At 47.9% G+C, this 26,499-nt stretch overlaps 1 protein-coding gene across 1 annotated transcript in view; it reads left to right on the forward strand.

Moving 5' to 3' along the window:
* Nucleotides 1-26,499, forward strand: part of LOC142296213 (sulfotransferase 6B1-like) — a 75,028-nt gene that overhangs the window by 36,991 nt on the left and 11,538 nt on the right. Inside the window, exon 4 of the mRNA XM_075339542.1 lies at nt 14,747-14,873. Within this exon, the coding sequence (XP_075195657.1) occupies nt 14,747-14,873 (127 nt within the window). The remainder of the gene's footprint in view (nt 1-14,746; nt 14,874-26,499) is intronic.

The raw sequence follows: 26,499 nt of genomic DNA on the forward strand, positions 1-26,499 counted from the left end.
TGATTAGATTCAGGTCTAGGGAATGGGCAGGCCACTTTATAGCATCAATGCCTTCATCATGCAGGAACTGCTGACACACTTGAGCCACATGAAGCCTAGTTTTGTCATGCTTCAGAAGTAACCCAGGGCCCACTGCACCTACATATGGTCTCACAAAAGGTCTGAGGATCTTACCCTGGTACCGAATGGCAGTTAAGGTATCTCTGACTAGCACATGGAGGGCTGTGTAGCCCTCCAAAGAAATGCCTTCCCACACCATTACTATACAGCTTCCAAACCAGTGATGCTGGAAGGTGTGGCAGGCAGCACAACGTTCTCCATGGCATTTCCAGACTCTGTCACGTGTTCAGTGTGAAGCTGCTGTCATTCATGAAGAGCACAGGGTGCTGACACGGGTTACTCGTTACCGGGCCGTGATTCTGTTTCTGGGACTCTGCAGTGTCGGCAAGGCCTGGTTCCGTGACCATGGCGGTGTCAGTTAAAGGGAAAGAGAGGTATAATAGTTTGTGACGCCACCTGTGGTATGCGGAAGATAGGTGCCGCCGCTGTGGGATGGGGCCTCTGGGGCAGATGGTGACACAACTCTCCACAGGTAGAGCTGGGCCCCAGGGCGGATGGGAGTAGTAGTAGATGACGTCGGGGGTGCGGGGCCGGAGGCGCAGGCGAATAACGGAGTGACACAGGGTTACAGTCTCAAGGTTTTTTACTTACTGTAGCAGGTTCCAAGGTAACACAACTAGTCAGTGACCACCTTTGGAGTGCTGGGTTTCACAGTGATGGGCTCCAGTCGATCCCAGGTAGTTCAGAGGTGAAGACCGTTGCACCTTTCTCATGTACCTTCCCTGGTCGTCTTCCTGCACTGACTTCTCACTCTCCTGTCCCGCGCCTACGCACACCGTGCCCTGAGCAAGTGTCCGTGGACCCTGTCGGGTGGCTTGAAGCTCTATCCCTTGGCCCTATGTGGTCACTTTCCAGCGGATTCATGTGCGTAGTTGGCTTTGATACTAGATGTATCTGTCACGCTCCCCGGCTCCTCTGCCATGCTCCCCGGCTCTGTAAACCGTAGAAAAACCCTTATTAAAACATCATTTTTATTTAATTTAGATTAAAATAGATATCCCAAATTGAAAGACATACACACATATATATACAAACACATAGAAAAAGTGCCACAGTGCAGAATGGGAGTGGTCAACACCCTACCACTTCTCCCTACCTAGCCTGCGGAGGTCGGCACCCTAAATCACGTAATGGCGCCCCCGCTCGGACGTCGGCTCACCCTCCTCTCCCTCCACTAGATTATGAGTGCAGCTAGTCTGGGAGTATAGGAGTGCTCAAAACAGGGTTTTTCTGCACTGTCACAAATTGATAACACAAAATGCAAAAATTTAAATGTCAGGGATAAGACCTGTTTTCAATTGGCACATATGCGAGTATGACTCAACAGGAATGGGGTGTGGAATCAGACAGCGGGCTCTGTCATATGAGGACAACATGTCATGATTTCAAAAATAGTTCAAAGGGGTTTTATGCACATATGTTAACTCTAAGATGTAAACATTCCACTCAATAGCAGCATACAGGTGAACATATATTAAAGTGCTGTGCATATAGCAGCCTGAAATCAGGAGGAGGGTTTCCTCAGGTCCTATAACACCCTGCTTCCACCAGTGTCAGGTTATAACACACTGGTAACATTCAATGGCTCCCCAAACAGTACATATACAATAAACCTCAGAGGCAACCCCGTAATGGTAACAGCATAAATAGTAAATTCCACATGGATCAAATACTCCACTAGCACCCAATCACTGTAGGTAAAAGTAACAATAGTATAGTCAAGTACTTAGCTTATTACACAGCCTTGGACCATCGCCAGATAACCGTATACTTAAGTGTAATCACTGGACGCCTAAATATGTACAGGCTTGATACAGGAACCGCTTTTTCTGCTCGACGCGTTTCCCCCTGGCATCTAGTCCCACCAGGGTTCCTCAGGAGCTCCCACAATGGGGTATGTGCAGCTGGCCACAGTCTGCCGCACTGCCTCGGTCCTAGTCCCCGCCTCTGCACGTGGGGAAAGAAGCGTTCTTTAAAAATGGCGCTTTACCTACGTCACCGGAAGTGGCGTCTGTCGGAGCGGAAGTGACGCGCAGGTGGGAAGCAACGTGCGTCCCACCGCTGCCAGGCGCCGCGCCAGCCTTTGCCCACGTCACCGGAAGTGACGTCCGCCGGAGCGGAAGTGACACACCGGTGGAACGCAGCGTGCGCTCCACCGCGGCCAACCACCGCACCATCCAGGACGTCCCCCAGTATGACGTGAGCCGATGGTCAGATGACAGTGGAACGCTATATGCGCTCCACTGCTCCACTCCATAGCCCTTACCCTGGGAATGAACTAACGTCCGGGTGATCCACCGCAAGTCATCCCCATTGGCAGCACAGACGTTCATTAATGTGACGTCAGCTGTGGGTCATATATTAATTGAACACTTTAAGCGTTCCATAGCACCACTCTGCACCCTTTCTATTAGGTCTGGGTGACCCGGACTCCCAATGATAAACTATAGAAGCTTCTCATAGAACGCCCTATAAGTACAACCTATAATTACACTTCAATAGGGATATCAAAAACAGTGCATATATGGATCAATACATCCACATACATATATACTACACAAAGAGACCTTCCAGTCAAAGATCATAGAAAACCCCGTAGTCAAACTGACATATACAGGTTGGCTGATTAACACTGACTCATAGTTACATAGTTACATAGTTACTTAGGTTGAAAAAAGACCTAGGTCCATCTAGTTCAACCTTCCTCCACCAGTTCTACATTTAGTCACTAAGTCATTTATAACCAACAATGTTTTGTGTACTGAGGAAATCATCCAGCCCTTTTTTAAAAGCTGTTATAGTATCTGCCATTACTACCTCTTGTGGTAGGGCATTCCACAGTCTGACTGCTCTAACTGTAAAGAACCCTTTCCTATTTAGGTTTCGGAATCGCTTTTCTTCCACTCGCAGTGAGTGCCCCCTAGTCCTTAGTACTGTCTTTGGAAGGAATAAGTCATGTGCCAGTCCTTTATATTGACCACACATGTATTTATACATATAAATGAGATCTCCTCTGAGACGTCTTTTTTCTAAGCTAAACATATCTAACTTTTTCAACCTGTCATCATATGGGAGGCCTTCCATTCCTTGTAATAGTCTAGTTGCCCGCCTTTGAACTGACTCTAACTTCTGAATGTCCTTTTTAAAATGTGGAGCCCAAAACTGGATCCCGTATTCCAGATGTGGCCTTACAAGTGATTTATAGAGGGGTAACAATACGTTGGGATCACGGGATCTAATCTCTCTTTTTATACACCCTAAAATCTTGTTTGCTTTAGCAGCTGCTCCCATGTATCCAGGAGAGAATATATATCCCAATTATACAGAATGCTTTTTTAAGAAATCAGATGAAACTAGAGAAGGTTATTTGTTCATTCAGACCTCCCGGATTGGTGGATTCCAACCAGAAGATCCAGCGTGTCTCCCTCTGAAGCAACTTTTTGTCCCAGTCTCCCAGGCGAATCGATGGGGGAATTACGTCAATGGTCTTGAAGGAGAACGACCCCAAGTCGCCGTTGTGATACGCATTCACATGTCGGGCTAAGGGTGTATCCCGCTTATTTCTCACATCACCCAGATGTTCTCCTATCCACACTTTCAGTTGTCTTCTGGTCTTTCCTACATAGTCCTTCGGGCATGTACATGTACAGAGGTAGATTACTCCCTCAGTTTTGCAATTTGCAAAATTGCGATTTTTATAGATACGTCCAGTTACTGCACTACAGAACTCCTTAGAGGGTGTGATATGTTTACAGTACATACATGACCCGCATTTGAAGGTGCCAACGTCTCTTCTATCTAACCAGGTGCCACTTCTTCTTGGGGGGACATAAAAGCTATGAACAACCTCATCTTTTATTGTCTTCCCTCTCTTGAAAGTTACCGAGGGGTATGCAGAAATGCTCCCACAAATGTCAGGGTCACTTTTTAAAATGCCCCAATGTCTCCTCAGTATGGCCATTACCTTCGAATGCTGGTCATCATACATCCCAATCAGCCGTGTAACCTGATCATCATCTTTTTTGGGGGTGGTGGCTAGCAGGTCCCTACGATTGCTATGAAAAGCATTTGACCTATTTTTGAAATCATGACATGTTGTCCTCATATGACAGAGCCCGCTGTCTGATTCCACACCCCATTCCTGTTGAGTCATACTCGCATATGTGCCAATTGAAAACAGGTCTTATCCCTGACATTTAAATTTTTGCATTTTGTGTTATCAATTTGTGACAGTGCAGAAAAACCCTGTATTGAGCACTCCTATACTCCCAGACTAGCTGCACTCATAATCTAGTGGAGGGAGAGGAGGGTGAGCCGACGTCCGAGCGGGGGCGCCATTACGTGATTTAGGGTGCCGACCTCCGCAGGCTAGGTAGGGAGAAGTGGTAGGGTGTTGACCACTCCCATTCTGCACTGTGGCACTTTTTCTATGTGTTTGTATATATATGTGTGTATGTCTTTCAATTTGGGATATCTATTTTAATCTAAATTAAATAAAAATGATGTTTTAATAAGGGTTTTTCTACGGTTTACAGATTATGATCCCTTAAATAATTATCTATGACGGTTTTTTCTTGATACTAATGATATTATGGCTGGTTTCCTTGCTGGGTCTATGAATGCTAATGTTTGGTTGGATGATGCTAGAGAAGCTTTCTCTGAACTGTCTATAAATAACAGTTCTGTGACGAGTCCCTCCCTTAGAAATATCTTTGCTGATCTAACTACAGCATATAAAGAGAACATCAAATCTTGGTGGGAGGTCCAATCATTGGACAATTACATCAAACAGAGGATTGTCCCTAGAGGTTTGCGGATTACTATTGTACCGGCAAACAGGTCCAGATCTACAGCGCTATTGGCCAAGTGGGAGGAAGAGTCAGTTTCGTCATCACTGCGTTTTATGGGCATTTTATTAGAGGAAGAGAAGATTACCCTTGAAAAATCTTCTAGTGCTCTGCAGAAACTTATTGAGGAGGCCTTGAAGCATAAAACAGACCCTGAATTTACTAACAGAGAAACTACTCTCCAAACAACGATAGAGAAATATAGACTGAGTATTAAAGACAGAAAACATAAGAGGTTCATTAGAGATTTGTTTGAATTCAGGGACAAACAGGCATATGCTTTTCTGACAAAAGAACCACAACCGAGTGAGGTTTCCTCAACTGATCCAGAATCATCTGATACCGAGTCTAGACGGGTTAGAAATAAAGGTTTTTCAAAAAAGAGATGGAGGGGAAATGCAAACAGAGGAGGAAGACATTTTGTACCCAGAGATGTCCCCTCTGGACCATCGGCATCTTCCTCACTCTCTGTTTTTCCCTCAACTATGACACCCTCTTTTTTAGAAATGAGAGACCTGGGGCCATACGACCTCAGATAGAGAGCTCCCCCGCAGAACAGAAAAGTAAACTAGATCCTAAAGATCTAAGGATCATTAATCTTTCAGCATATACACCAACTGATACTGAACTTTCGGTTTTGCATACAGGCTTATCTTTTGTGCCCACAGTTAAATTTGATGCCTTCACGTGGGTGAAGGACATCAATCTATTTATAAGGAAACTCAAATGGAAGAAGTTTTTCGCCAACCATGATCGAATTAAATGCACACAGTTAGGAATGCCCATAGATTTGATGTCTGATTTCAATTTGTTAATGAGTTTGGAGGAGGAGAGTAATAGACCTGAGGGAGAGGGACCCTTTTCAGGTTTGAAACTCAAAAGTAAAAGAATGCCTCCTATGAGTGAGTTTAACAGTACCGATATTTTTTGTAAATTGGTCTGTGATGAGATTAAAAAGATTAATCCGAGGTCGACACCAACTAGACCGAACTTGACGATCGAACAGAGAATGGCCATCCAAAGCTTGGGAAGTAATTCAGAAATAGTAATAAAGCCCTCCGATAAGGGGGGCAATGTTGTTATAATGAATCAGAAGGAATATCTAATGATGTGCCAGGTTATTTTATCAGACCGATCAACATATGAAATTTTGAAGTCAGACCCAACTCTATGCTATCTGAAAGATCTTAAGGGCATTTTGTGTGAGGCAAAAATAACGAGATTGATATCCTCAGAGGAATTTGATTTTTTGTTACCCAAAACACCAATGGTGGCGACCTTTTGCGCCCTCCCGAAAATTCATAAGGGAATATCTCCAGTGAAGGGTCGCCCCATTGTGTCTGGGATAGAGGCTCTCTCCCAGAACTGTAGTGTCTACGTGGATGAAATCCTTCGGCCATTTGTAACATCCTTGCCATCGTTTTTAAGGGACACAATGGACTTGCTGAACAAAATTGAGGGCCTGGTGGTGGATTCAGAAGCCTTACTTATGTCCATTGACGTTGAATCCTTATACAGCTGTATCCCCCACAATATTGGTCTAGAAGCAGTAAGGCATTTTCTCAACTCCAGAGGGACCTATATGTCCCAACATAATGATTTCATCTTACAGTTGATAAAATTCATCCTGACGCACAACTACTTTATTTTTAACGCCAAGTATTACCACCAACTCAGGGGCACTGCAATAGGGAGCCCTTGTGCTCCCACATATGCAAACTTGCTCCTGGGTTGGTGGGAGGATACTGTTGTGTTTCTGGATGATGATATGTGGGGTCCCCAGATTCAGTTCTGGGGACGCTACATAGACGATATTCTGGTGGTGTGGCGAGGATCAGCAGAGTCCTTCATTGACTTCGTGAACCAATTGAATATTAATGACCTAGGCTTGAGGTTCACGTATGAGATAGGGGGGGACAAACTCCCTTTCTTAGACGTCCTAATAACGAAAGAAACAGATGGGACCCTAAGTACCTCTATCTTTAGAAAACCAAACGCCACAAACAGTTTGTTGAACTGGGAAAGTCATCACCCAGTGAGTCTCAAAACTGGGATCCCGAAGGGACAATTTCTGAGATTGAGGAGGAATTGCTCTTCAGTCCCGGAGTATGAGAAGCAGTCTTTCCATCTTAAAAAGAGATTTAGGGAAAGGGGGTACCCTGTGAATATTATAGAGAAAGCGTATAGCAATGCTTTTCATAGCAATCATAGGGACCTGCTAGCCACCACCCCCAAAAAAGATGATGATCAGGTTACACGGCTGATTGGGATGTATGATGACCAGCATTCGAAGGTAATGGCCATACTGAGGAGACATTGGGGCATTTTAAAAAGTGACCCTGACATTTGTGGGAGCATATCTGCATACCCCTCGGTAACTTTCAAGAGAGGGAAGACAATAAAAGATGAGGTTGTTCATAGCTTTTATGTCCCCCCAAGAAGAAGTGGCACCTGGTTAGATAGAAGAGACGTTGGCACCTTCAAATGCGGGTCATGTATGTACTGTAAACATATCACACCCTCTAAGGAGTTCTGTAGTGCAGTAACTGGACGTATCTATAAAAATCGCAATTTTGCAAATTGCAAAACTGAGGGAGTAATCTACCTCTGTACATGTACATGCCCGAAGGACTATGTAGGAAAGACCAGAAGACAACTGAAAGTGCGGATAGGAGAACATCTGGGTGATGTGAGAAATAAGTGGGATACACCCTTAGCCCGACATGTGAATGCGTATCACAACGGCGACTTGGGGTCGTTCTCCTTCAAGACCATTGAAGTAATTCCCCCATCGATTCGCCTGGGAGACTGGGACAAAAAGTTGCTTCAGAGGGAGACACGCTGGATCTTCTGGTTGGAATCCACCAATCCGGGAGGTCTGAATGAACAAATAACCTTCTCTAGTTTCATCTGATTTCTTAAAAAAGCATTCTGTATAATTGGGATATATATTCTCTCCTGGATACATGGGAGTCAGTGTTAATCAGCCAACCTGTATATGTCAGTTTGACTACGGGGTTTTCTATGATCTTTGACTGGAAGGTCTCTTTGTGTAGTATATATGTATGTGGATGTATTGATCCATATATGCACTGTTTTTGATATCCCTATTGAAGTGTAATTATAGGTTGTACTTATAGGGCGTTCTATGAGAAGCTTCTATAGTTTATCATTGGGAGTCCGGGTCACCCAGACCTAATAGAAAGGGTGCAGAGTGGTGCTATGGAACGCTTAAAGTGTTCAATTAATATATGACCCACAGCTGACGTCACATTAATGAACGTCTGTGCTGCCAATGGGGATGACTTGCGGTGGATCACCCGGACGTTAGTTCATTCCCAGGGTAAGGGCTATGGAGTGGAGCAGTGGAGCGCATATAGCGTTCCACTGTCATCTGACCATCGGCTCACGTCATACTGGGGGACGTCCTGGATGGTGCGGTGGTTGGCCGCGGTGGAGCGCACGCTGCGTTCCACCGGTGTGTCACTTCCGCTCCGGCGGACGTCACTTCCGGTGACGTGGGCAAAGGCTGGCGCGGCGCCTGGCAGCGGTGGGACGCACGTTGCTTCCCACTTGCGCGTCACTTCCGCTCCGACAGACGCCACTTCCGGTGACGTAGGTAAAGCGCCATTTTTAAAGAACGCTTCTTTCCCCACGTGCAGAGGCGGGGACTAGGACCGAGGCAGTGCGGCAGACTGTGGCCAGCTGCACATACCCCATTGTGGGAGCTCCTGAGGAACCCTGGTGGGACTAGATGCCAGGGGGAAACGCGTCGAGCAGAAAAAGCGGTTCCTGTATCAAGCCTGTACATATTTAGGCGTCCAGTGATTACACTTAAGTATACGGTTATCTGGCGATGGTCCAAGGCTGCGTAATAAGCTAAGTACTTGACTATACTATTGTTACTTTTACCTACAGTGATTGGGTGCTAGTGGAGTATTTGATCCATGTGGAATTTACTATTTATGCTGTTACCATTACGGGGTTGCCTCTGAGGTTTATTGTATATGTACTGTTTGGGGAGCCATTGAATGTTACCAGTGTGTTATAACCTGACACTGGTGGAAGCAGGGTGTTATAGGACCTGAGGAAACCCTCCTCCTGATTTCAGGCTGCTATATGCACAGCACTTTAATATATGTTCACCTGTATGCTGCTATTGAGTGGAATGTTTACATCTTAGAGTTAACATATGTGCATAAAACCCCTTTGAACTATTTTTGAAATCATGACATGTTGTCCTCATATGACAGAGCCCGCTGTCTGATTCCACACCCCATTCCTGTTGAGTCATACTCGCATATGTGCCAATTGAAAACAGGTCTTATCCCTGACATTTAAATTTTTGCATTTTGTGTTATCAATTTGTGACAGTGCAGAAAAACCCTGTTTTGAGCACTCCTATACTCCCAGACTAGCTGCACTCATAATCTAGTGGAGGGAGAGGAGGGTGAGCCGACGTCCGAGCGGGGGCGCCATTACGTGATTTAGGGTGCCGACCTCCGCAGGCTAGGTAGGGAGAAGTGGTAGGGTGTTGACCACTCCCATTCTGCACTGTGGCACTTTTTCTATGTGTTTGTATATATATGTGTGTATGTCTTTCAATTTGGGATATCTATTTTAATCTAAATGAAATAAAAATGATGTTTTAATAAGGGTTTTTCTACGGTTTACAGGTTATGATCCCTTAAATAATTATCTATGACGGTTTTTTCATGCTCCCCGGCTCCCCTGCCTTGCTCCCCGGCTCCTCTGCCATGCTCCCTGGCTCCCCTGCCTTGCTCACCGGCTCCCTTGCCACGCTTCCCCGCTCTCAGGTCACGCTCCGCCGCTCCCGTGCCAGGCTTCCCGGTCCCCCGTTCCACAGCCTTCATGCCCCATCACCTGCGGTCTCCAGGCAGCCCGGTCCCTGCTCCTGGCGCCCATCGGCAACGCTGAGCCAGTCCGGCACTCCTGCCTCCTGTGCACCGCTCCCTGCTCTGGCTTCTGGCACCCGGGCCTCGCGCATGCGCATTAGGGCGCGCGCGCGGTCATTGACCCTCTCTTAAAGGGCCAGTGTCCTCCAACAGGATATTGAAGAATCAGGGTATATAGGGGGATCCTTTCCAAGTGGGCGGGGCCTGTTCTTCGTGTTTGCTAAGCTAGGAGTCAGGTCTCCCTGTGTCTTGTGCTATACTTACCTATCTCTCTTGTAGAGTCGCTCCTGTCACGCCAACCGGTCCTGACGATTCCCGAACCCCGAACGGTGACTGTCTGCCATCCCGTCAGTCCCTACCATCTCCGATCCCCGGATCCGTGTGGTGACCCACCTCCTCGCTCTGCTGGTTCCGGACTCTGCCTAACATCATCTCGGCCTCCGTTAATACCCATCACGACGACTGGTCCACGCTTCTTCCTTGAGCTGAATTCTCCCATAACCACCACGTCAGTGAGTCCTCCTCCAGCTCTCCCTTCCATGTCGTTTACGGACTTCAGCCTTCCGTCCCATTACCTGTATCTTCTTCCTCGGATGTCCCTGCTGCTGATGCTGTAGTCCGTGACTTTACTACAATTTGGGACTCTGTCAAGACGTCCCTTGGACGTGCTTCCCTGCGGATGAAGAGACACGCAGACAAGAGGCGTCTGGATCCTCCGTGTTTCTCTCCAGGAGATCTGGTCTGGCTTGCTTCCAAGTACGTCCGATTGAAGCTGCCATCATACAAGCTGGGTCCTCGCTACATCGGGCCATTTAAAGTCATCGGCAAAATAAATGAGGTCTCCTACAAGCTGCAGCTCCCGGCCACGATGAGGATACCCAACTCCTTCCACGTCTCCCTGCTCAAGCCGGTTGTCCTTGGTCCCTTCTCCGCTGCTGCCAGTTCTGCTCCTCCTCCTATGGCTGATGATGACATCTATGCGGTAAGGGATATCGTGGCCATGAAGACCGTACGGGGCCGACAGTTCTTCCTGGTGGACTGGGCGGGGTATGGTCCTGAGGATAGGTCCTGGGAACCCCGGGAGAATGTGGGTACTCCTCTGATACGTGCCTTCCTGTCCCGGTTGCGGGGAGGGGTGCGTGGGGGAGGGGGTACTGTCACGCTCCCTGGCTCCTCTGCCATGCTCTCCGGCTTCCCTGCCTTGCTCCCCAGCTCCTCTGCCATGCTCCCCGGCTCCCCTGCCTTGCTCAACGGCTCCCCTGCCACGCTTCCCCGCTCTCAGGTCATGCTCCGCCGCTCCCGTGCCAGGCTTCCCGGTCCCCCGCTCCACAGCCTTCATGCCCCATCACCTGCGGTCTCCAGGCAGCCCGGTCCCCGCTCCCGGCGCCCATCGGCAACGCTGAGCCAGTCCGGCACTCCTGCCTCCTGTGCGCCGCTCCCTGCTCTGGCTTCTGGCACCCGGGCCTCGCGCATGCGCATTAGGGCGCGCGCGGTCATTGACCCTCTCTTAAAGGGCCAGTGTCCTCCAACAGGATATTGAAGAATCAGGGTATATAGGGGGATCCTTTCCAAGTGGGCGGGGCCTGTTCTTCGTGTTTGCTAAGCTAGGAGTCAGGTCTCCCTGTGTCTTGTGCTATACTTACCTATCTCTCTTGTAGAGTCGCTCCTGTCACGCCAACCGGTCCTGACGATTCCTGAACCCCGAACGGTGACTGTCTGCCATCCCGTCAGTCCCTACCATCTCCGATCCCCGGATCCGTGTGGTGACCCACCTCCTCGCTCCGCTGGTTCCGGACTCTGCCTAATATCATCTCGGCCTCCGAACCTGAGCTCCGTCACCCGGACTACCTTCAGAGACTCCGTCGTCCCAGGGACTTCTTCACTCCACTCCTCTGAACGGACTGTCCTTCTACCCGTAGTGCTCCGGCTACCGGGCACCTTGCCCTCGGTGAGGTGTTCAGCCCAGTGGATCCACCTCCTGGGCCTACCCGTCCACCTGATCCTAACAGTATCCTTAGCCTCTGGTTTTACTAGCGGAGCACGTTGGTTCTTCTCCTTTAGTCTAGGGACCAGTCACCGTTCGGCGACCAAGTCACTCCACTCCAATATGTCGTATGTGAAACAAGGCTATTGGAGTATGGCGCACTTCCTGTGGGCTCTAGGACCCTTTCTGTCTTGTGCCTGGGTCAAGCTGCACCAGCTCCATACCACAGGTCTTCACTCCACTGATCCTTTTCGACTCCTCTCTATCACTACAGTGTCGCCTCACTAACTGGACTCCACCCCTAGGCTCGGTCGGATTAGGGGGAGGGAGGTGCCATTACCAGTGGTGGCTATACATAGCATTAATGGCACCAAGCCCTAAGAGCTGCTAATTTAGAGTGTTGTGTGTTTTGTGTGCATGCCGGTGAATGACCTTTTCCTTACTCAGGTTGGAGCGCCACACCTCTGGCTGAGGTGCAGTACCTCTGTGGCGACTGAAATCTCAGGGGTGCCACAGCGCCAATGTTGAATCTGTCAATTGTAGTGTTCTCTGGCAAATGCCAATCGTCCTGCACCGTGTTGGGCTGTAAGCAGGGCGATTCATCTATTTAGTGGATGTTAAGCCCATATACCACTCCTATGGAGTCTGTATCTGGCAGTTTAAGTAGACTTATGGATATTAGTGTCCTGCTGGAGGTAGGTCATTTTTCAGGCTCTGGTACTGCTCCTCCTTGCAGAAAGGAGGAAGAAGCGGTCCTGTTGCTGGGTTATTGCCCTTCTACGGGCCCCTTCACATCTCCCGGTGTAACTCGACAGGTTGAGTTCACAGAAGTGTGACTGACTTGAAATTACATTGTGTTTAAAGCGCACCAATCACCAGGATTTTCGTATATAACCTAAAGCCAGTGCTATACTGGCACTATCAGGCTGATTCTATACATACCTTTAGGGGTCAGCTTGGATGTTTAGGTTTTGAAACACAAGCAAGTTAGTTAAGCTTGTAAAATGAACAGTTTTTTGATTGGCAGCAGGTGCCGAGCAGCTAATTGTTGGGGTGGGTATTCATAGTGAGTCCCGCACCTCTGCCTGTCCATCCTCCCACTATCTATTATTTATGCTAATTTAAAGGTTGTGGCTATAAATCATGGTGACTAGAAGGACCTGTGTGACGTCATAGCCATGTGACTAAAAGAGGCGGGACCCTTCAGGTTACATGGGTATGATGTCAGCAAGGACCTTCTAGCCACTATGATTTATAGCCACAACTATTAGTAAAACACTTCTATAATCGAATTAGTATAAATAATAGATGGAGGAACAACAGGCAGGGGACGGGAATCACTATCAAACCCTACCTATTAGTAGCTGCTGTCAATCAAAAAACTGTTCATTTTACAAACTTTGCTTGCTTGTGTTTTAAAACCTATACTTCCTAGCTGACACCTAATGGTATGTATAGAGTCAGCATGATAGCGCCAGTATAGCACTGGCTTTAGGTTATATAGGAAAATCCTGGTGATTGGTATGCTTTAAATATTCCCTTTATTTTTTGAGCAGTGCATGTATGTATGTATATATGTATGTATCTGTGTATATACATTTTATTTTTTTTTGCATGAATTGACAGATTGGTAAATATTTACTGATCAGCAGACGACGCTTCAAATGTGCACTGAATAATCAATGATGATTGTTCACATAGGCTGTCATTGTTCTCAGAAGCACAAGTCCTGTATACATAGAAAGATGAGCTGCTCAGAGCGAGTTATCTTTAGGGTAAACCAAAAGATCATGTCACCCAACACATGAGTTTCTTGCTCGACTGTTGGGTAATTTTCAGCCTGCTGAAATGAGCATTCATAGGTTTTCTTGTTTTTGATAATCGTGCAGTATAACTCTATCTTAAAGGGGGTGGTACACGCAGCAATATCGCTAGCGATATCGCTGGTGAAAGCACCCACCCCCGTCAAATCACTGCCTGTTGCGCACAATATCATTAGGAGCCATAACACGGACTTACCTACCTAGTGACGTCGCTGTTGCCGGCGAACCGCCGCCTTTGTAAGGGGGCGGTTCGTGCGGCATCACAGTGGCGTCACTAAGCGGCCGCCCAATAGAAACGGAGGGGCGGAGATGAGTGGGACGTAACATCCCGCCCACCTACTTCCTTCCGAATTGCCGGCAGCCGCAGGTAAGCTGCAGTTCGTCGTTCCCGAGGTGTCACATGTAGCGAAGTGTGCTGCCTCGGTAACGACGAACAACCTGCGAGATCAACAATCAACGATTTTTTGAAAAGGAATGACGTGCCAACGATGGATGATAAGGTGAGTATTTTCCATCGTTAACGGTCGTTCCTTGCTGTCACACGCAACGACGTCGCTAACGATGCCGGATGTGCATCACGGAATACGTGACCCCGGTGATATATCGTTAGATACGTCGTTGCGTGTAACGGGGCCTTAACAGTTTTGGATTCCTTGAGAAAATGCTGCAGACTAACAAACAATGATTACAGCTAGATTTCCTCTTAAATTTTAATATTACTTTTTATGTGCAGTAATACTTGAAAGGGGTTGTCCAAGATTACAAAAAAAAAGTGCTTCCTTCTAGAAACAGAACCCTCCCTGGGGATATGTCTATTGTAACTCAGCCCTACTGAAGTGCATGTAGCTGAGCTGCAGTAACACACACACAATCCATGGTTGAGGGTGGCACGGTTACTGAAAGAAAGCAAGCATGTTTTTCACGGACAACCCCTTTTATATTTTTCTATGAACATGTAGTGACAGACATGGCATTCATAAAATGATATGGCTTATTCACCACAAGTGCTAACACACAATATTATATTTATTATTTTTTTTTTTATTATTATTGCAGATCTTGTTAATTCTCCGGAATCCAAAAGATGCAGCTGTCTCGTATTACCACTTCTCAAACAACAATCCCGCGCTTCCCTCATACAGCTCTTGGGACTCGTTTTTTGAAGATTTTATACGTGGAGATGGTAATTTCAACAAGTAATGTATCATATTTAAATTAAAAGAGAAGAGTATGCGAGGGCACCGCAGCTGAGGTAAACGGGATCAAGCCAAAGGCACACACCTGTATGATATGATCCAGAAAACAGAGAAAGGTGGTGTGCGACAAATGGGATCACCAAGCGTTATGCATAAATTACAAAATATCTTTATTTACATGAAACACCAAAATTCTACTAAAAACATTTGAAACACTCCAAAAGTGGAAAAAAACACACACAATGGGGCTTGCATATAATAAAGCATGATAAACTCCCCCCAAAAAAAACCTATTTTAGATAAATAGAACCCCACAGGGAAATGGCTTAATGAGTATGTATATAGAAAAAATTGCCTACAATGCAACAATAATAAGGAAAAGCATGAAAGTAAAGCTGCAGTGTGACCACAGCCACGCTGAGATTGAACACATGCACAGAGAAATAAGCATAAAGGATCATATACTGATGCAATCAAAGAACCATAAATGCCATACCCGTTAGAAATCAAACATGGAGGTATCCACAAGAAACAAGTCCCAGGTACAAGGTGAAATGACCATGATAAGGTTGCTTTCACACCTCCGGTTTTAGCAGAGCTGGCCAATCCGGCTCTAAAATCTATGCAACAGATGCGGCGACAAAACCGCATCTGTTGCATAAGTTTTTTACATGCGACCCGTCCGTTTTTTGCCGCTTGCGGCACGCTACTGAGCATGCGCAGTGGAAAAAAACACATGCGGCGGCCGGATGCGGTGTGTGCCGCAGGACGCTGCATGCGGCGTCCATAGGCATGCATTGCAAATAGCGCCGCATCGGCCGGATGCGGCGCGATGCGGTATTTTTTGCCGGACGAAAAAACGTGCCAGGCAACGTTCCATCCGGCCGCCGCATCGGCTAAATCTGCCGCATGCGGCAAAAACCGGACGGAACGCAAGCCCATGCGGCACAATACGGCACTAATGTAAGTCTATGCAAAAAAAATCGCAACCGGCGGCAAAAAAAACGGTTGCGGTTTTTCTGCAAAACGCCGGATTATGCCGCACAGAAAAAACGGATGTGTGAAAGTAGCCTAAGCAAGAAACCTGAACCCCCCCAACGTGTGTCGCCACCCTAATGGCAGCTTCCTCAGGGAAAATGGCAGGTAAACCTGTGTGTAGAAGCGGCATTTTTAGGTCTAACAAATGAATCATTAATTACCTTATCATTATGATACAGGTAAAATATATCTTTGTACCGTGTTAGCCAGGTGAGATAAAAAAAAGTTTGTTTAAAAGAACTGAGAGTCCTCAGTGGTTGATGCCTTTTAATGGCTAACTGAAAAGATGGTAATAATAGCAAGCTTTCGAGACTACGCAGGTCTCTTCTTCAGGCTCAGGTCTCTTTATCATTATGAACACCTGTTGTGGCGGCAGCAATGCGGGAGATAAATTAATCACATGGGGATAGCGACATATTTAAATAAAAAAATAGTCCTTAGAAACCCAATGCTCAATGCATCAAATAAATTCAGTCATAAGGAGGTTTTGGACATAAACGATCAACCAATAACACTAGTAGAGATGAACAAAAAAAATAGTACTACCCATGACCAGCGTCCACTTCAGTACTCCATGGTCACACATTAGAAGTAAGGGTCATTTGCTTTTTACATTCTCTCCTACTTATTATAAGGTGCCTGTCAATCTTGGTTTGCAAATATTAGGCATTACATTTTAACCCCTTAAGAACTTCCACCATACACATACTTATGTGACGCCCTGGCAAAACCAGGTAGTCATAGTTAGGCCCCCGCATAACACCTTCCCTCACTAGGAAACACACAGCCAACCAGAAACCCTAGTCACCCTCCCTAGTCACGAACATAATACGGCCTTGCCCGTACATCTACGTCCCCCCATTTATTCAACGTGCCTGCGAGACCCCCGGGTCCGGAGACCGTTGAGCCACTACCTCAGCAGGCCCGGACCCGAGCAGCGCCGGCTGGTGGCACGGGGGTGGCACACCCCGAAACTTGGCATCACAAACAGGATACTTACCCATCTACTTACCTTGTGGAAGTGCGCCATGTATTGGACAGTCAGCGGTGATCCGTTGTAAAATTTTCAGATGTCACCATTTTGCCGCCATTTTGGGCGCGAAAACTACAGCCCAGCGTCTTCTTCCCCGAGAAAAGGGCGCAAAAGCCGAAGCCCCGCCCCCTTGGAACGTGGCCGGAAAGTGAGCCGGAAGTCGAAAAACGAAACTAACAGGCCGCAGACAGGAGTGCCGGCAAAAGACCTAGGGGGGGGCGGGTGAAGATTCTGCGACATGTGACCGAGCAGATAAAGGGCAGGAACTCCAGGACCCTGCCACCCTTCTTGTTCCTGGATACCACCAATCGTGCAGCATGGCTGACCCGTCTGGCAAGCCCGTAGTGAAGGAGCCCGCTCGTCTGCTGCCACCAACACCGGCAGCGGTACCCGTTCCGTCGGCCCACGAGGACCAGCCAGCGGAAGCCACCAGCAGCAAGCCCGTCACCGCCCTGGCACCCATACCGGCTCTACGCCAGACCAGCGCCCGGAAGGTGCCCCGTCCGGTCCTGAACTCGACATCAATCCCGGTCTCGGAGGACGCAGTGCCTGAGATGACAACGGCCCCAGCAGTCCGCCCGGCCACAGCGGATGCGGTCCCCAACCGGAAGCCAGCACCGCAAGCAACGCTGGCCACTCCCAGACTCCCGGCCTCGGCTGAGGCACAGCGGGGATGTAGCTGCAGGGCAGCAGAGCGGGCCACGTCACAGCCGGGTCCCCCATTGCGAAGGGGTCGGTCATAGCCGGCACGGAGGGATTCCGGCTGGGCTCGGCCCCCGCACAGGTTGCACCGGAGCAGGCAGTTGATGCTCTGTACTGGGAGCGGCAGCGACGCCTGCTGGGTAAAGAGATTGCCGCCCGGGAGAAACGGAAGGCGGAGGTCCTGTCCTGGGCCTACACAGAGAAAGACAACCTGAGAAACGCCACTTTCCGGGTGAGGGGCCCGACATATGAAGGCCAGGTCCGGCACTTTAACCCCCAGAAGGGGTGGGGTTTCATATACGAGCTGGGCATGGAGGCCGAGATATTCGTGGCCCCTCAACTGCCTGTTGGCCACTCTGACCGGGACCTGGAACCCGGAGAGCTTGTGACATACACCCGGCACTGCGGAGAGAGGGGGTGGTTTGCCCTCAATGTCAGGAGGCGGGTGAGAATGGGCGCCCAGCTGCACACCCACCCCTCTCTGCCACTTTCCAGTACTGATTAGGATGAAGAGAATGTTTAGGTAGCAGTTCCCGGCTACCTCCCCTGCAAAGTCCCCGTTGGGACCGTCTGTTGTTCCCGTTTTATAGTTAAAGGACCATGGCCGTAAATTGGCAGGCCAAACCCATAAACTTTTGGGTCTTGTAAATAGCCCCCGACCAACCTTCTCACCATGCCGCAGTCTCTGGAGAGGCTGGTTGGAGGATGGGCCTGCGGTAGAGTCGGCCGAGGCCCTGTCACCAGCAAAACCGGTGACTACCCTCCGGGTCAGGGGTCCCCTGGACATGGGGTCTCTGTAAAAGACTGCCGGGTAAGGAACTTTTTACCCGGCCCATTTGGGGAACACCCGGACCTACCCTGGACTTGGGCAAGGGGTGCCAACCTGTGTTTTAGAGGTGGCATTAGGGCTAGGTTGTTTTGGGTGGGTGAGGTGAGAAGGACCCGGTCCGCCCCGTCCCAGTTTTAAATGTGCAACGTTTAAGTAACATGCCTCCCATAAGGGAAGAAAACAAAATATGCTTGATTGTAGATATGTTATTATAATGTAAACTGTTCATCCTTTTATCTTTTCCAGTTCAATAAATGGTGGTGGTCGGACAGCCCGCGGACGGTCTGTATTAAACCAAGGGGGAATGTGACGCCCTGGCAAAACCAGGTAGTCACAGTTAGGCCCCCGCATAACACCCTCCGTCACTAGGAAATACACAGCCGGCCAGAAACCCTAGTCACCACCCCTTAGGGACAGACGGACACAACAGTGGGCGTGACCAGGCAGTTGGGACACGCCCACCCAGGGGTCTAGACAGCCCGGGGTGGGAAAGCAAGTAGAGATTTGTTTAGAGTTCAGTTTGGAGAGGAGTGTGGGCTGGAGCTAAGTGTAGCTCCAGCAGAAAAGTTCAAGTTGAACGGTACCTGGGTAGGAGCCCTGGTGCCACTGGCTAGGAGGGCAGACGGTGGTCTCCATCAGCAGGAGACGGGAAGACAGCTCGGCAGAACTGAGGTGGACCGGGACAGGGTTGTAGCCCACCGGTACCGACACAGGAAACTGACCCGGAAACCGTAGCACAAAGGGGGGTACTCGGACCCTGAAGCCAGAACCGGAACCAAGCAGACTGGTTAATTCACCAATTGAGGCCAAGACTAGAGGTCCTGTCCCACCCAAAGTCTCTCATACTGTAGAAGACAACAGCCCACAGATAGGGATAAGAGGTCACCGCCAGGGCCCATAGATCCCACGGGCCAGCGTCTGCGGGCACGCCTCCTTAGGCCACATCCAGCCGGGAGCGGACTCCTGAGTTTCACACTAGGAGAGTCCACCTTACACAAACAGTGCAGAGGAAAAGGATAGAGACCACCAGCCGGGTGGGGTACCCGAATACAACCGGCCATGGCACCGGCCACCATCACCTTGGTTTACCAGAGACGTGTTTGGTTTATTAACAGTGCGTACACCAACACTCCCTGCGGTCGCTATCCCCTGCACAGAGTCACCGGGTCCCGGAGCCACCATCCCTGCCCACAGAGGGGTTAACAACTGGCTGCACAACATCTCCCCTGCAGCAGCAGTGGTGGTGTTCCACTTCACCACACACCATTGTGGCGTCACGAACCTAATACGGCCTAGCCCGTACATCTACGCCCCCCCCTTTATTCGGCGTGTCCACGAGACCCCCGGGCCCGGAGAACCTCGAGCCACTACCCCAGCAGGCCCGGACCCGAGAAGCGCCGGCTGCTGGCACGGGGGCGGCACACTTATATGGTGCAAAATGGGAAAGTGAGGCCGCAGAATAGATAGCAGGTAAAAACATCCAGCATCTACCTCTAATAGCAGTGAACAAATCAGACCACTACTTACGACTCCTAACTTGTTTATTTGCCGCTTTTAATCTAACTTTGCGCCAGCATGGGGACGCGTTATTCTATGTGCCCATAAGCATACCCCTAAAATATGATTATGGGGCGCCACTGGATTGCCGTCTATTGAAGGCCTCTGTGCTTGTGTGGAGCACTGCATTACCTTCTGGTGCAGGTCGCCGCAGGGTCTCCACGGGCTTGGAAATCTTCTGGTCACAGGTAGGTTAACTTCAATGGGGGATTCGTGACGCCACTCTCTGTATTTGCGGCCAGGGGGTGACCGCCACTGCAGTTTAGGGGAACGCCTGGGGCTGATGTTAGATGTAGTCAGATGTTGTAGCCTCCAGAGAGTGAGGCTGGCCCCAGGGCCCAGTGTAAGTGTGTAGTACAACAGGTCGCAGAATAACTCACACACAAAACAGCAATGTCTTTCAGGGTTTTTACTCACTTCAGGTGGCAGGGGTAAGTTAACCCGGGCGATGCTTTGGAAGACCAGGTGGAACCAGATATCCCTTCGGCTGATGTAGGGGTGACTGCTGACTCACCTTCCTAGCCCTTCTTGTTTTTGAGGTGACCCTGACCTGAAGTCTTGCTGGGATCACCCAGGGAAGTCGCATACACCGCTCTCCCCTTTCTGGCCCATTTGCGGGCAGCGTGGACCAAGTAATTCTGGCTGCTTGCCGCCAGTCACTTATGGGCCCCTCGTTGCTGCTGTAGCTGCGGACTCTGTGTAAGTTTGGTGAGGCGCTTAAAGTGCCCTCACCGGCAGGTTGGGCAGGCCGACTGAATGGGCCCCTGCTCTGGGGTGTCTGTACCCCGTGCGGGCAGGGTCTACTGGCAGTCCCCATACTCAGCCACCTCTCTGCACTCCAGCCTGAGGTGGTTTTCGGGCGGCACTACCAAGTAGCCCTTTCTCCCCCGCCAGCAGCCACCAACGGTACAGTGTCTGGAAGGGCCCTGCTCCACTGCTCTGCCCTCCAGATGCGACTCTTCACCTCCTGTTCCTTCAGCTGCCTCTGCACAACTCTCTTGTTCCCAGTGACACCACCCACCACTAGCTGGGAGGCGAGGGCCACGCTCCCTCCCTGAGTCTGCTCAGGGGTCCCCTCTAGCTGTGTGTGTGTGTTCATGGTTACTAGTGTTCTGTATGTCCACACCCTAGTCAGCCTCTGGGATTATCTGTGTTGTACTGACCCAGCATGGGTGCAGTACTCAGTGGTGCCTGACCAGGTCAGGGGAGCCACATTTGTCATCAGAAGTCCATTTCAATTTCCGCCTGTAGTTGAAATTCAGCCTGTAGTCGTGACTTTTACCATATACCACAATACAATGTCACAGTACAAACGATTATAGGTTCTCCTAAGGGGACCAACCAAGACAGTTTGAAAAAAAAAAAAAAGAACAGGAAAAGTTCGGTATCGCTGTCCCGGTACAGAGTGTGGTTAACTGAATGGTGTGATTCAAAAGTACAACTTGTCCTGCAATAAACAAGCCCTCACACGTGGCCAGAAAAATAAAAAAGTTATGGCTTTTATAAGAAGGGTGGGGGTAAAAAACAAAAATGCAAATTGGCCATATTGAGAAAAAAAAGGTGTTTTTGTGGGGTTTTTTTCCCCCTGTATATTATCTTTAACAGCCATAGTTTCTTTAAGTGTAAAAGAAATTCTTATATTTTTCAGAAACCACACTACTCCTAGGTAGAGATGAGCGAACCTGAGGCTTGGGTTTCGAGGCTCAAGGTTTGGAAACCGAGCTCCAAAAAAGCAAGATTCAGATTTGAGGTTTGAGCGAACGACGAGTATGAACCACTCAAGCGAGCAGTGCTGTGCTTGGGTATGAATGATGCTCAGCTCTGTGCAAGCCACGTGCATTGTTTGATCAGCTCACATTTGGGGTAAAGTCAGAGTGATCAGATGTAGTTTCCAAACCTCGTGCCTCGAATCTCGAGCCTCTGGTTTGCTCATCTCTAAACTGGCAGCAGGTGTGGGAGTTGAGCTTCACTCCATCCTCAACCTGAAAAGGTCCCACAAGTTCATCTTTGATGATACCAGCCCATACCAGTACCCCACCTCCACCTTGCTGGCGTTTGAGTCGGAGTGGAGCTATCTGCCCTTTACTGATCCAGCCTCTGGCCCATCCATCTGGCCCATCAAGAGTCACTCTCATTTCATCAATCCATAAAACCTTTGAAAAATCAGTTTTAAGATATTTCTTGGCCCAATCTTGACATTTTATCTTTTGTTTCTTGTTCAAAGGTGGTCGTTTTTCAGCCTTCCTAACCTTGACCATGTCCCTGAGAATGGCACACCTTGTGTTTTTTGATACTCCAGTAACGTTGCAGCTCTGAAATATGGCCAAACTGGTGGCAAATGGCAACTTTGCAGCTTCACGCTTGATTTTCCTCAATTCATGGGCAGTTATGTTGCGCCTTTTTTGCCCAACACGCTTCTTGCGACCCTGTTGGCTATTTGCCATGAAACGCTTGATTGTTCGGTGATCACACTTCAAAAGTTTGGCAATTTCAAGACTGCTGCCTCGCTCTGAAAGACATCTCATAATTTTTGACTTTTCAGAGCCCATCAAATCTCTCTTCTGACCCCATTTTGCCAAAGGAAAGGAATTTGCCTAATAATTAAGCAAACCTTATATAGGGTTTTGATGTCATTACACCACACCCCTCCTCATTACAGAGATGCACATCTCCTGATTTACTTAATTGGTAGTTGACTCTCAAGCCTATACAGCTTCGAGTTGGACATCGTGTATAAAAAGTATCATGTGATCAAAATACTCATTTGCCTAATAATTCTGCACACAGTGTATATACTGGTCCACAAGAAAAAGCCCTGGACAAGATCAACCATATTCACATGCGGCTGAGGTACAATATCAGATACAGGCAATGAGGAGTGGTTCCATACCCTGAAAAAAAGACAAACTTGTTTTTAACATTTATAAAACCCCTGTTGATTATTAAAAAATAATACAAGTATGTGCTTGCTATTGGAGAGAAAAGTAGATTGTTGTTATTCCCAGTAGCTCAATGTTGTGTGCACATAGTGTATACTTACTATAAAGTTTGTTGCATCTTCATATTTTTAGGTAAAAATTGTGACATTAGGTTTCCCATACTTGGTACTTGAAATACAATGTAATAGCTCAATAAAGAGAGCTCTCAGGACTTCAAACAAGTGTAAGCTATGTGTCCACGGGAGAATGTAGCTGCGGATTTTTCTGCATCAAAATCCGCAGCTTTCCCGCAAAATCCGCACCTTTTCAAAGGTGCGGATTTGCCGCGGATTTACCGCGGAATTGCCGCGGATTTGATGCGGAATTCGGTGCGGATTTTTTTTTTTTCCCCCAATTTTAAACCCAAAATCCGGATGAAAATCCGCAACAATAATTGACATGTTGCAGATTTTTCCGGATCAAAATCCGCACGAAATCCGCTGCAGAAAAATCCGCAGCGTGGGCACAGCATTTCCAAAATGCCATAGAAATGGCTGGGAAGTGCCTGAGCTGCAGATTTTCGGGACATCCGCGGCTTTTCCGTGAGAAATCCGCGGCAAAATCCGCGCATTTTCCGCAGCGTGGGCACATAGCAGAGAGCAAAGGGTGGTAATCATGGGTGAGGGATCTACTCTACACACGCTGGCACTCTACATAGAAAACTTGGTCCTAGCTGGGTGTGTGGACTTGGGTAGTGTGGGCTGTTTGAAGTTGCAGGCTACATGCTGCCGCTGTTACCGACTGGCCAGGACCAACAACCAATCTGAGAGTCAAACAGTTCTTTTTTCATAATTGTTCTTTACTAGACAAGTTCAACACTTTTTCAGCTGTAACATTACATAAGAATTGGCAGGCATAACACTTTCAGTTTCGATATACAATATCAAACTTGGTTGCCTCCATTATTTTGGTCCTTGGGCAACCCAGCCCAACACACCAGTACAGTAAGTGACGTTCCCCTTCCCTACAACATCTCCATGTCCAGTCTCTATGGTTCAGCTATAAAAGTAAGGCTTTAAGCTTCTGGTTGTCTACAGAGACTCTGTTTGTGTCAGGGGTTACACACACACACACACACACACACACACACATACACCAGTAAACTTTACCCAATTACTTTACAGTTGAAAGGGCATGGCTCTTACTCCATTTACGCTGGGCCACTCCGTTCAAGGGTTATCTCTCTCAATGTTCCCAGCCCACTATCAGGGTTCACGCTATCTCGCATCCAGTATCTCTCCCCTTCAGCCACAAGTCGCCCATTACACGTGACTTGGACAGCCAGCAGACTATTCATCAGGTGTTCTTCACAGGTCACTCCCAATTACACTGCCTAGCAGGAATAGTGAACTCTTTTTTTTTTTTTTTTCTTTTTTTCTTACTTGACCCCCACTCAGTGTAGACTAGTCGCAACATTAACTCTGTCTACCCTACAGTCTGTTGCTGGGCAAACTTAACTTTTTACCCACATTGCAACACACGCACATAAACTATATTATCATCAGTGCTACATCCTAAAAATTACTATACCTTATTTCCTACATTATACCATACTATACCTTTTTATATTACTAAGAAAGAAACAGTTGCACTGCTAAGATATGCTAACAATGAATACAGGCATATGAGCATGCATTACTGCTAAGAAAATACATATAAATGTGATACTTGGCATATAAAATAGGTCTGTTTTATGTGAGCCCAATAGCCAACTCATTTTTACTAAATATCACAACACAATTACATATGAAAAACAAAAGAGGCAAGACATTATTCACATTACACATCATTAAAGAGATTGGTCTTCAGGGGCAGGAACACAACCACCACAGTCCACCTTCTTACAGATGATCAAATTTTGATGAACAGATTGGGGGTGCAATCATTGGCAAATGGGTAAAATCTAATATATAAAGCTGAGTGTGTGTGTGTGTGTGCATGTGTGTGCCTGAGTGTGTGTATGTGTGTGTGTATGTGTGTGTGTTTTGTGTGTGTGTGTCCGCTAAAGGAATCCGCACAGTCACATTTACAATCACGAAATTTTGCACAGACACCACATTTGACTCAGAGAACATTATAGACTATGTTTTGAGGAGGAAATTTAACCCCGCACTTTACAGTTATTCACCAAAAAGCCTACTTATATTAAAGTCAATGGAGCTGGGAGCTACAGGTTATTAATAGGAGGTGTAATTGGTTGCTATAGGCAACGAGAGACATTCTTAGTATAAGACAGCTTATGTGTCAATTAATATGATTTCAGTGGAGAGACAGAGACCGACAGACAGTGAAAGAGACCACAGAAAGAGAAACAGATGGTCAGACAGAGAGAGACAGACAGAGAGAGACACAGACTGACAGAGATAGACAGACAGAGGCAGCCAGACCAACAGACAAAGAGACCGACAGAGACAGACAGAGAAAGACAGACAGAGAAACAGACAGAGATAGTCAGACAGAGAAACAGACAGAGAAACAGACAGAGAAACAGACAGAGAAAGTCAGACAGAGAAAGTCAGACAGAGATAGTCAGACAGAGATAGTCAGACAGAGTGACAGACAGAGTGACAGACAGAGTGACAGACAGAGTGACATACAGAGATAGTCAGACAGAGTGACAGACAGAGAGACAGACAGAGATAGTCAGACAGAGTGACAGACAGAGTGACAGACAGAGTGACAGACAGAGTGACATACAGAGATAGTCAGACAGAGTGACAGACAGAGAGACAGACAGAGATAGTCAAACAGAGAGACAGACAGAGATAGACAGAGATAGTCAGACAGAGAGACAGACAGAGAGACAGAGAGACAGACAGAGAAAAACAGACAGAGAGACAGACAGAGAAAAACAGACAGAGACAGAGGGACAGAGACAGACAAAGAAACAGACAGTCAGACAGAGAGAGACAGACAGAGAGAGACAGAAACAGACAGAGGCAGCCAGAGACAGACAGAGAAACAGACAGAGATAGTCAGACAGAGATAGTCAGACAGAGATAGTCAGACAGAGATAGTCAGACAGAGTGACAGACAGAGTGACAGACAGAGAGACAGACAAAGACAGCCAGAGAGCGCATATATACTCGGACAGAGAGACAGACAGAGAGACAGACAGAGAGACAGACAGAGAGACAGACAGACAGAGATAGTCAGACAGAGACAGAGTGACAGAGACAGAGTGACAGAGACAGACAGAGTGACAGAGTGACAGAGACAGACAGACAGAGTGACAGACAGAGAGACAGACAGACAGAGACAGACAGTGAAAAACAGACAGAGACAGAGTGTTACGGTTGCTGTGGCTCTGGAGACTATGTCCGGATTTCTTGCTGCTGCACATATGCAAGCGCTGGAGACTAAGTCCTATCTTGGAGCCATTGCACATGTGCGGGTGACATCATCGCTGACACGAGGTCACATGTCTCTGACACCTTCTAAGCTGATTGGCCACTGGTCATGTGCTTGTGACACGT

The sequence above is a fragment of the Anomaloglossus baeobatrachus genome, chromosome 3 (assembly GCF_048569485.1).
Source record: "Anomaloglossus baeobatrachus isolate aAnoBae1 chromosome 3, aAnoBae1.hap1, whole genome shotgun sequence".
Lineage (NCBI taxonomy): Eukaryota > Metazoa > Chordata > Amphibia > Anura > Aromobatidae > Anomaloglossus > Anomaloglossus baeobatrachus.